Source organism: Symphalangus syndactylus, chromosome 12 (genome assembly GCF_028878055.3).
Source record: "Symphalangus syndactylus isolate Jambi chromosome 12, NHGRI_mSymSyn1-v2.1_pri, whole genome shotgun sequence".
Taxonomy (NCBI): Eukaryota; Metazoa; Chordata; class Mammalia; order Primates; family Hylobatidae; genus Symphalangus; species Symphalangus syndactylus.
Window position 1 is genome coordinate 63,021,485 of NC_072441.2, and position 12,319 is coordinate 63,033,803.

The 12,319-nt window shown below is 42.7% G+C and overlaps 1 protein-coding gene across 17 annotated transcripts in view; it reads right to left on the reverse strand.

The window, feature by feature from the left end:
• SLC16A4 (solute carrier family 16 member 4) overlaps positions 1-9,106 on the reverse strand; it is a 28,795-nt gene extending 19,689 nt beyond the window's left edge. For 2 of the 17 annotated variants that reach the window (XM_063624569.1, XM_063624567.1), the window contains exons 1-4: positions 8,889-9,103; positions 8,182-8,310; positions 7,241-7,359; positions 493-625 (exon numbers count right to left, since the gene is read on the reverse strand). In XM_063624569.1, the coding sequence (XP_063480639.1) occupies positions 493-625; positions 7,241-7,327 (220 nt within the window). In that variant the 5' untranslated portion in view covers positions 7,328-7,359; positions 8,182-8,310; positions 8,889-9,103. Of the gene's footprint in view, positions 1-492; positions 626-7,240; positions 7,360-8,181; positions 8,311-8,888 lie in introns of all 17 variants that reach the window. The other 15 variants (XM_063624580.1, XM_063624585.1, XM_063624573.1 and 12 more) reach the window with 14 other exon arrangements.
• Between the last annotated feature and the right edge of the window lie 3,213 nt (positions 9,107-12,319).

Consider the following 12,319-nt stretch of genomic DNA (forward strand, 5'->3'; position numbering starts at 1 on the left):
TGTAATCCCAGCTACTTGGGAGGCTGAGGCAGGAGAATCGCTTGAACCTGGGAGGTGGAGGTTGCAGTGAGCCGAGTGCACCGCTGCACTCCAACCTGGGCAACAGAGTGAGACTGTGTCTCAAAAAAATAAATAAATAAATAAAATTGTTTTGAGTACACTTAGATAACTAGAACTTCATGGCCTAACTTCCAGGTTGAGGGCCTTAATCACTGAACCTATATTAAGGCATTAACAGACTGGAAAGGCAATGCATGAAATACTGAATCATGGCATTTAATAATTCTTCAGCTTTCTTTGTTTGAATGCTGATTCTCCCAACTTTGTTACTAAGTCAAGTGGAAGCTAAATATTGCAATTCCTTACTTTCTCAGCGTTACATATCAGTAAATGAACCTGAATTTTAGAAACGCTTCAGTCTTGAATAGGAATCTTGGAATTGCCCCTTGTGGTTCTTCTCCTTAGACAGCAAGCTTATTGCCAGCCTTATACCTGCACAAAAACGAAGAGATGACATGATGGATCCAATCCAACCAATTTGCTCTGAGGTGCCTTCAAACTCTTCTTGAAAGACCACAAAGAAAATTGCAAAAGTCTTGGTCATCCCCATCACAAACACATTCACCTAAATCAAAGCAGACCAGAGTCCAACTCAGGTGGTAAGTGAGCCATTACAGAGGCAATTACAGCTACTAGAAGTTATGATTCCCTCAGCTTACTACTATTTACCAGTTTGCCTTATTGGTTGAGCCTCATTATACATCTTATATTTTATGGGGGAAGTCATTCCTTTTAAAGTAGCTAAGCATTTTAAATGGAAACATCTCATTTAATCTTCATTTCATGGCTTTGGAATAGGCATGCCAATGTTGTATACCAAATAATTTATACCAAATAAACCACCCAATGGGTTCACCTTGCCTGCTGCCTAGATACAGCTGATTTATCAAGACAGGGATTGCAATAGAGAAAGAGTTATTCACACAGAGCCCATTGTGCAGGAGACTGGAGTTTATTATGCCAATCAGTTTCCCCGAGCTTTTGGGGATCAGAGTTCTTAAGGATAATTTGGTGGGTGGGGGACCAGTGAGTTGGGAGTGCTGATTGGTTGGGTCAGAGATGAAATTCTATCAAAGCTGCCCTTTTGGGCTGAGTCACTTCTGGGTGGAAGTGGGATGGGGGACCCACGACCAGATGAGCCAGTTTATTAATCTGGGTGGTGCCAGCTGATCCATCAAGTGCAGGGTCTGCAAATTATCTCAAGCACTGATCTTAGGTTTCACAATAGTGATGTTATCCCCCGAGCAATTTGGGGAGGTTCAGTCTTGTAGCCTCCAGCTGTATGACTCCTAAACCATAATTTCTAATCTTATGGCTAATTTGTTAGTCCTACAAAGGCAATCTAGTCCCCAAGTCCCCAGTCAGGAAGGAGGTTTTTTTTTTTTTTGGAAAGGGCTGTTAAAAGGAGGTTTTTTTGTTTTTGGGGTTTTTTTTTTTTTTTTTTTTTTGGAAAGGGCTGTTAGTTTCTCTTTCAAAGTTAAGCTATCAACTAAGTTTCCCCCAAAGTTAGTTCAGCCTACGCATGGGAATGAACAAGGACAGCTTGGAAGTTAGAAGCAAGATGGAGTTAGTTAGGTCAAATCTCTGTCACTGTAATAATTTTCTCAGTTATAACTTTGCAACAGCAGTTTCAAGATCAGGAAATTGACGTTTAGAGAGGTAAAAAGTTGCTTAAAATAGGGGTACTGGAACTGAGATTTGAACCCAGATTAGACTGACTCTAGACCCGGCACTCTTTTACTGCCCTCAGTGGCATCTGTTAAAGACAGCTAATTCCAGTTACCTTTGTGGGAGAAAAGTGTTTTTCCAAAAGAGGAATAATTATTCCTGTCAGTTCTTAGATTAGTTTTGATTTAACTCTGCTGCTGAGCTGAGTACCTTCCTTCACTTGATATATAAATAGGTTGACCATATAATGTATCATCCAAATTGAGATACTCGAGTGAAAAGGGGTGCTTAATTTTGGATTAACTGGGATGTATGGCCACCTTAAGGTTGGGCCAGTTGCCCCATCCTTTTCTTTCTGCCCCACCTAATCTTCCTTACCTGCACTCCACTAGAGTTGCTGCTTTGGAGATGAAGTTTTCTTTCTGTGGAGTATTAACTTTTATTTCTCAGAATTGTAGTTAGCCAGGGGGCTGTTAAGTGCTATTCCTACTTTCCGTTTTTAAGTAACGGTCATACTTTATCCCACAGGGGTCTATGAGGGGAACCTAGCCAGGGTTTGCATTCACTCTCAAAGCCCAGGAGCCATGTGTACTCTCTGTCTCCAGGGTCTTCCTGGCTTCCCCTTTTCCTTTCCTTGTTTCAGTAGCGTTGGCTTTTCAAGGCCACTTCTGCTTTCAACCTGGCCATGCATTGCTTATGAACCACAAAACCAGCTGGGCATGAAGTCTCCTGCCTATAATGCTAGTACTTTGGGAGGCCAAGGTGGGTGGATCGCTTGAGCCCAGGAGTTCAAGACCAGCCTGGGCAACATGGCGAAACCCCATCTCAACAAAAAGTACAAAAAATTAGCTGGGCATAGTGGTATAACACCTGTAGTCCCAGCTACCTGGGAGGGTGAGGTGGGAGGATCACCTGAACCTGGGAGGTCGAGGGTACAGTGAGCTGTGATCACACTACTGCACTCCAGCCTGGGCGACAGTGAGACCTTGTCTCAAAATTAATAATAATAAAAGAACCACTAAGCCTTCATTAATTCCACTTTCTCAGTCCACCTGTACTCATCTCGCTTAATACCTGCTCCTGGACAATCATTCATTCTCAAGGTTTTAATTACCACCTGCATACTTATGGTGGTGTAGCTGAATAGGGTTCTGCAATCAGTCTGCCTTAACTTGCATCCAGGCTGTGCTTCCTACTGGGGCGTGACCTTGGGCAAACTACTTCGCATGTCACGTAGGTTAAGCTTCCTCTTTTATGATGGGGGAGGCTTTAGGGGGGATGAAAATATTACCTAGCTCATAAGACTGTGAAGATTAATTGAGAAAATTCTGATAAAGTACTTAATATTTGGCACTTAACACTCAAACAATTAACTGTGGTTTCCATTCTGCTTTCCCGAGAGCTTCAGACACCTAATTGTCTACCATATCTTTATAACTTCTGGTCAACTTGTCCAAACATAAACTCACATTTCCCTTATCCTATGCCTACTCTTTTCAGTTTTTTCTATTGGTACTATCCACCCATTCATTTGAGTGAGAGGTGCTTTCTCTTGGACACCTCCCTCAGCCCCTGCTTTTAAATAATCGTCAAGACCTGCCCCCTTCTTTTCACCCCATCACTATTGGCGACGCTCAGAAATTGCAAAAGTGGTAGTGGTGAGGAAGAAGTCTCTTAATATACTTTTTCCCATTCTGATTTGATAAAAGGAACAAAACTTATTTAGAATGAACAGTGCTATAAACGCCAGGACTATGTATTCGAAAGTTAAAAAGACATTTTATCAGGCTCCCATTTAGGCAATTTATAACCATAATTTTCCTCTAAGGCACTTCTGTCAGGCTAGAAATTAGGGTAGAAAATATACACAGATCTCAGACGACTTAGACTTTCTTCTCTCAGTTCATAATAATGTAGTGATTGTGTCCTCTCATGAGCAACGAATACTACAATGCATCATTCTGTAAAATAAATTTCCTTTTGTTGGATGTGGGTTCTATGCCAGTGTCTAGAGGATGTTGATCTCTATATTCTTAGCTACCTAAATTTAGCTAGCTACTGGTCCCCCAGTTCAGAGCTTTTCGTCTCTGGTCTGTCCTTGGTGTCTGGGCGTAGCAGCAGTGAATGGTTAGGACTTGTCTCTAATAACTGGGTCCGTGTCCGCTGTGTATCAAGAAGGCCAAGGGCAGAGCCTTTGCACCTACCATGCTTCCCGTCCCTTAACTTGCAGTCTTCCAACTTTGTTTCAGTTTTGACTCAAAGATATTAAAAATCTCTCCTAAGGTCTAGGTTTTTCCTTAGTTAATTTAGCAGACTACATAAATCTGCATTATTCTACATAATCCCATGTCTTAGACCAAGCTTGGTGGGTTTCAGTTCTGTTACCAGAGTCCACATCATACATTGTAAATGGCTCACTCCAAAATAAAGCAGAAACCCTAGAACTTCTCCAGTCCCCTCATTTTCTTTTTGTCTTTAAGAGCAGTTAATTGGGTTGAACCTGGCAGGAACACCTTAAGCAGGCCTTCCTCCACACCCCACCTCTAGTAAGAGCCTCCTCACTAGATCATTTTAATTATTGTCTTGGGAAAGGAGTTGGATCAGCCTCAGTGACTTATTTTCAATACAGGCACCAGGCATTGTCAGAGTTAGTTTTATCTAATAGCAACTTCTTATCCTGCGTCCCTTTCAAGTATCACCCTAGCTCCTCCTGACCTTCACAGGCAAGCTTCTGTAAAAAATAGTCTATTAGGTATCTCCACTTTCTGTCATTCCACTACTCTACTGAAAACTAAAGTTCACTACCTTTGGCCCCCACTGCTCCACTGTACTAGCTGTTACCAAGGTTATTAGGACTTCTTTATTGCTAAACCAATAGACTCTTGTTATTTCTCTCCTATTTGACCTCTCAGTAGCATCTGCTCATCATATTTCTCTGAAATGCAAATCTATCACATCCCTGCTTAATTTTTCTCATTAGCTTCTCATAGCCTCAAGAGCCATTCTCATCTCTTCAGTTTCATCAACTATCCCCTTCATCCTTATTTGTTTATTCATAAATATGTGCAGCTATCAATTCATCCATCTATCCATCCAGCAACAGTATTTTACTGAGTGCCTACTATGTTCCAGGCTGTATACTGGCACTGGGCTTACAGTAATGAGCGTATACTCATGAGCAATGCAGACATAGACCCTGCCCCCACGGAACATTCAGTCTAGTAAGACAGACTGAATACAGAAAACAGTCATACAAATATATAAAGTGTGGTAAGTTGGTTAGAATGAATCTATCTCTCTCTCTTTTTTTTTAAGTAGGAAGCTCCCAAAGAACATTGTTATTTTTCACTTACTAGGAGCTCATCTGTTATAGAAAAGAACACTTCTAAGTCATACAGAAACAAAAGCACAGTCATTCAAGTATCCACATTACAACTGTGGGGGGATTGGCCCCTGAATTTATTGATAACATTTTGAGGATCCAGTGCATTTTTTGTGCTTAGTAAGCAGTATCACACCCTAAAACTGGGACAGTGTTTATTAATCTGGTTATTAGATGGTTTTTCTCATCAGCAACTAAATTGGTCAAAAGCCATTGTATCCTCAGAGGATAATGTAGAAAAAGTCAGGGTAGTTACTGGGGAGAAAGGCAGGAGAATTAGAGATTCTCATCAACAGTGCCCATTCTGCAAAGCCTATGATTTAGAGAGGTGGCCCGACCACAGGAAGGGCTCTCAGACTTAGGGCATCCTTTAGTTTCCCTATTAGTAACATTTCTGGGGGGGAAATGAGATTCTACATTCTTTAGTACTGAAGCTAATGTTTAGCAAGTACAACTATTATGTGTTAGGAGTTTTGTATTACATAAATCCTGGCTGGGGACCTCTGCCCCTATCTTCTCTAGCACTAGGGAGGAGGCCTGATGTTTTCCCACCATCCTATTTGTAGAGTTCTTAGTTGTCTGCACGTGAACTATAGGATTATTAGAAGGCACCAGAACCTGTGCTACCCTTCCCTGTGAGCTGCTTACTGTAGGGCTGAGTAGGGGAGAAGTGTCAGCAAGAAAAGGGTGTTTTTTTGAATGCCTCTCAAAGTTAATAGAAATCTGGAAACACTTAAGAATTGTGCAGCTGGTGCCACTCTCTGGAGAGCTGTGTGGGGCATAGCTGGGATTCACCGACATTCTGGAATGGGCATGCTGATGATGCAGATCACCACTGTCACACCTCAACCCCTGGGAGGGTGAGGGAAAGAAGTTAATTTAAAAAATGGAATGCCTAGTCTAGTTGCTTATGGGTGAAGGAGAAAAATCAGGCTCCCCCTTCAAAATCCATGTCCTCCCTTTCCGAACACATCGGAAATATAGATAGCATAAACTATAGTTAGTGGGGATGGACTGGGAAGTAGAGAGCAGGCCAAACAGAGGAAACGTACCCACCCCTTATCAGTGGAAGGGGCTGTGCCCACAGTGTTCTATCTATGCTGGGCTGAACTGGGGAGACCACCCCCAGAGCACTTTTTAGCACCTCCCAGTGCTACTTTTGGGATGGTTAAAAGTATGATTGTCCCCAAACCCTAACTGCCATGCAGCCAGTACAGAACTGCTGATTGTGACTGAGCATTCTCAGGTTTAAGAGGTGGTAGACAGGAGGCCGGGCGCAGTGGCTCACGCCTGTGATCCCAGCACTTTGGGAGGCCAAGGCGGGCGGATCACGAGGTCAGGAGATCGAGACCATCCTGGCTAACACAGTGAAACCCCGTCTCTACTAAAAATACAAAAAATTAGCCAGGCGAGGTGGCGGGCGCCTGTAGTCCCAGCTACTCGGGAGGCTGAGGCAGGAGAATGGTGTGAACCCCGGGGGGCGGAGCCTGCAGTGAGCCGAGATTGCACCACTGCACTCCAGCCTGGGCGACAGCGAGATTCTGTCTCAAAAAAAAAAAAAAGGTGGTAGAGAGGAAAAGTAGATGACTGGATTCAGGAACACTTCTGTTTGTTTGTTTGTTTTGAGAGAGTCTCTCATGGTTGCCTAGGCTGCAGTGCAGTGGCACGATCTTGCCTCACTTCAGTCTCCGCCTCCTGAGTTCAAGCAATTCTCCTGCCTCAGCCTCCCAAATAGCTGGGACTACAGGTGCACGCCACTGCACTCAGCTAATTTTTGTATTTTTGTAGAGACGGGGTTTCACCATGTTAGCTAGGCTGGTCTCGAACTCCTGACTTCAAGTGATCCACCCACCTAGGCCTCCCAAAGTGCTGGGATTATAGGCGTGAGCCCCCACACCCAGCCCAGGAACATTTCTGCTTTCGCTCTAGGGGCATTTTCAGCTTTCTCCTGGGTTCGGCATGGGCCTCTGACTTTAGCAGTTTCTGGCAGCTCCTGGCCTTGTTCCTGCCCACCCCTCCAGTCAGATGCCAAAGTTTTCCTAAGTGATCTTATCTGTAGGCAGCTCTGAGCCTTTCTCCAGAAAGCCTGATTTTAGGCAATAGGAAAGGGAGAAAAAAGCAAATTCTTACCAGGAAAAAATGAATCACAATCATCCATCCCCATCCTCCATCCGGGGTTTTAGTGTAAGGTCGGGCCTTCCCCTCCCTCTTCAGCATGATGCCTCTTCTATTTTAAATGCAGAAGATCCCTGTGATAAATCCAAGGCAGTTGATTCAGTGGACCAGAAACTAATCTCAACTTTTAAACTTTTTATCTGAAAGGGAACGTTCATACATTGTTGGTGGGAATGCAAATTAGTTCAGCCATTCAGCCACTGTGCAAAGCAGTTTGGAGATTTCTGAAAGAACTAAAAATTGAACTACCATTTGACCCAGTAATCCCATTCCTGGGTATATACCCAAACGAAGATAAATTGTTCTACCAAAAAGCCACATGCACTTTTATGTTCACTGCAGCATTATTCACAATAGCAATGACATGGAATCAACCTATGTGCTCATCAACAGTGGGTTGGATAAAGAAAATGTGATACATAGACACCATGGAATACTACACAGCCGCCATAAAAAAGAACAAAATCATATCCTTTGCAGCAATATGGATGCAGCTGGAGACTATTATCTTGAGCAAATTGATGCAGAAACAACCAAATACTGCATGTTCTCACTTATAAGTGGGAGCTAAACATTGGGTACATATGGACGTGAAGAGGGGAACCACAGACACTGGGGACTACAAAATAGGGAGGGAGGAGAGTTGAAAAACTCCCTATTGGGTGCTGTGCTCACTACCTGGGTGATGGGTTCAATTATACTCTAAATCTCAGCATCACACAATATACCTTTGTAACAAACCTACACATGTACCCCCGAATCTAAAATAAAAGTTGGAATTTAAAACAAAACAGCAAAAAAACCTTTTTCCCTATGACATAAAACCACTTGTAATTTTTTTTAAAACCCCTCAGTTACAGATGAAGTCTGCCTGATGCAACTAAGGACTTAGTTACCTGGAAAGCCTGACCTCAGTGACTGTGGGGTGGCCACTCCTAGAACTGTACTCAGTGTCCCTCCCCAAGGTCTGCAAGCCAGTTTCTTGGAGAAGCTGTGCGTCACCCTGCTGGTCCTCTGGGTGAACTCTTAAGAGAAATAGAAAGGGAAGGGGAGCCTTGAGTTTAGGAATTCTCCTTAGAAAACACTTGCTAAATGTAAATATTTTTGGAGCTAAACAGACATGACAACGAAATGCGATACCTGCTCATTGAACATATCCTAGATCAGAAAAAAAAGTTGTAAAAGACAGTTTGTGGGGACAATTGGGGAAATTTGAATATGGACTGTATAATACAGAACACTACCAAGGTTAATCTCTTGGATATGATGGTGATCTTGTGGTTCCACAAGAGAATATTCTTAGGAGACACGTGCTAAAGTATTCAGGAGTAACATGACACCATGCTACCTTCTCCCAATCGGTTCTGTAAAATAAACAAGTATATATAAAGAATGATAGCAAAAAGAAAATGTAAATGTTCTGAGGAAGGGGGAACAGTACTCATTAGTTCCCCTGTCGGGTGGAAGGCTGACTGTTTCTAACTGGAAAGGAAAGTCAGCTGGCAGGGTGTGTGGAATGGCCATCTGGTGAGCAGGCTGGGTGGGGAGAGATGCCAGTCATCGCTAGAAACCAACCCAACACACAGTCCCATTCCCATCTTACCTTTGATGTGGTGTTCAGCAAAGAAATCCTCCACAGATGGGGCAATTAAGGAAGAAAAATAAATTCCACCGTTTTCTGGAATGTTACTCTTTTTCTAAGGCATTTCATTTTGCTGCACTGTGAAAACAAGTGAGCATTGTAAGAGCCAAGGAGGGCTCAGACGATTTAGGCCCTCCTGCTAGTGGACTTTACTTCCTGAGGGGAGGAGGAAAGACTGTGATTTGATGTCATCTCAGGCCCTCCCTCCACCCACAGTCACTCAGAAAGTAGAATATTTTTGCCGCAGGCTCAAAAGCAAGCATGAAGTAAACTAAGTGGAAAGTCCTTTTGGCGACTATGCTCAAAGCAGGGGGATGGGGTTCCAGAGCTCTCATACACTTGTCTTCAAAGTTCCTCAGGGAACTTCTCACGACATGCTTATTTTACAGGAGAGTATAAAACTCCTGGATGGGTGGCGAGAGAGGCATTTCCTGGGCCACAAACAGTAATCTTCAGTAAGCTCAACCCATTCGTGTGGCCTTTTGTATATTGACTAAAGATTCTGGTTATTAATTTGGGGTTTCAGACCCCATTTTAATTGCATTTTTGAGACCTGATTACCTCAACCACCTCCTGCAAAAGATGTATGCTCGTAGTAATTTTAATGAGATTGTTTTTTATTATATTTTGGAAATGGTTAAGGCTGAGACCCCTAGAAAATTACTGGGATAATTCAACCTTCTCTTCCCACTTCCTCCCTCTACTCTACCCTCCACATAAGACAAAACAAAACAAACAAGTCAAATGGGAAATTGTCTTTCGTCTCCCACACCAATATTCCAGATTTTAAACCAGAGTATATTTTAGACGAAAGGATGTGTTTTTAGTTTTATCTGGAAAATCTGCACATATTTATGCATGTTCCTTTTTAAAAAGCAAGAGGCTTCTCAGGTTCTTAAAATCAAACTCTATAATACTTTTTGATTAAAGTGCTTGCAGAAGGACAGCTTAGTGGTTTGGGAGGGTGCCCTGTAAGTGTAACCATGGAAGGATTATGCAGTTATATGATGCTGGTGGCAGGGATCAAATAAACATTCAGCAGAAGGAGAAAACCCAAAGAGAGAAGGCAACTGCTTTTCAGAGAGCTGTTTGTAATTATGAATACACTCTAGACAACTTTTTTTTTTTTTTTTTTTTTTTTTTTTTTTTTTTTTTTTTGAGACGGAGTCTCGCTCTGTCGCCCAGGCTGGAGTGCAGTGGCGCAATCTCGGCTCACTGCAAGCTCCGCCTCCTGGGTTCACGCCATTCTCCTGCCTCAGCCTCTCCGAGTAGCTGGGACTACAGGCGCCCGCCACCACGCCCGGCTAATTTTTTGTATTTTTAGTAGAGACGGGGTTTCACCGTGGTCTCGATCTCCTGACCTCGTGATCCGCCCGCCTCAGCCTCCCAAAGTGCTGGGATTACAAGCGTGAGCCACCGCGCCCGGCTAACTTTTTTTTTTTTTTGAGACAGAGTCTCACTCTGTCACCCAGGCTGGAGTGCAGTGGTGCAATTTTGGCTCCCTGCAACTTCTGCCTCCCGTGTTCAAGCGATTCTCCTGCCCCAGTCTCCCAAGTAGCTGCGACTGCAGGCGCACACCACCACGCCTGGCTAATTTTTTGTATTTTAGTAGAGACGGGGTTTCACTGTGTTGCCCAGGCTGGTCTCAAACTCCTCAGCTCAGGTAATCCGCCTGCCTTAGCCTCCCAAAGTGCTGGGATTACAGACGTAAGTCACTGTGGCCAGCCTGAAAACATTTTTTAGTAAACAAGACTGATTTATTTATTTTTTTGGTGGCACACTTGTTGCTCTTTTAAAGCAGGGCTATGATTTCTTTTTTTCTTGAGACAGGGTCTGCTCTGTTGCCCAGGCTGGAGTCAGTGGCATAATCATGGCTTACTGCAGCCTTGACCTCCCCAGCTCAAGCAATCCTTCTATCTCAGCCTCCTGAGTAGCTGGGACTACAGGCATGCGCCACCATGCTCAGCTAATTAAAAAAAAATTTTTTTTCTTTTTTTTTTTTTTTTAGAGATGGGGGTTTCACTCTGTTGCCCAGGCTGTTTGCAATCTCCTGGGCTCAAGAGATCCTCCCATCTTGACCTCCCAAAGTATTAGGATTACAGGCATAAACCACTGTAATGGGCCAGCTATCTATAATTCTAATCACAGGATGAAATGAGGCTAGACTTTATATATATTTTTCTCACACACACACACACACACACACACACACACACACAGAGGAATATATATATACACACATATATACATATAGGAACATATACAACTGGAAACTTAGATTTCAGGAGGGTTCCTACCATTCCTTAGATGATAATAGTGAATCATTGTGCCTAAACTATGTAAACAATACATATATATGTGTGTATATATATTCCTATTCATCTTTGTCTTATAATAGGCTTTATATTGATAGAGAACTCTGATGCTAATGCCTGGGGTCAGATTTGAAATGCAGCAGAACAGGAAGTCATTCATAGAGGCCAAGAGGGCAGCAAAGTAATCAGAGATGAACTCCTTCGAACATATGTTTCATAGAGGCACATGAACAGAAATGCAGGCTTGGTGATAATCTCAGTTTTATCATTTTTTAAGCCCGTAGACTCTGGGCAATTTACTCTCTTTGAGTCTGTTTCTAAAACTCTAAAGTGTAGCTAATATTTTGCAAGGTTGTTGTGAGGATTAACAATATATAATGTAAGATGACTGCACATTGGACCTACTATTGGTACTTGGTTCATGAAAAATAATTTTCGTTAGTCAAATGAGGCCTAATAGCAAGAAGAAAGAATTCTTAAGCCACCTTTGGGATACTAGTTAACATTTTGGCATCTGTACCCAATTGCCTTAATAAAGCCTATAGGGTCTTTAACGAAACATAAACAATTCCCTCAACTTCTAACCTTTTAACTCTTGGCCCTAAAGCTATTCAGCAAGAATGCAGCATGATTTGGCAATCACCACTATTACCCTCATCCCACTGTCAAACATAGCCAGCCCAGGAATAATTTTTAACACTTATGGATTTAGATTTTAATAAGCTTTACCAACTAGAATTAAGATATTTTATTTTTAGTTGACTCTCTCCTTGCCCTCATTCAATCCTTGTGCAGAAAAGAGTTAACATCGCTGGCCTGAGATTCCTATTCTTTGAAAGGCCTGTTTACATGGTTGGCCTCTGGCTGGCAACTGGGAACTTAGATTTCAGGAGGGTTCCTACCATTCCTTAAATGATAATAGTGAATCATTGTGCCAAACTACGTAAACAATACAATTTTTATGCTGAACATTTGCTTTCTTTTCGGGAGCCTAGAATTTTGATATGTGCTAGGCAGAGAGGGTACTTTGGTGACCAGCCCCCTTAGGCACTGAGTCTCTACTAAGCTTTCTGGATT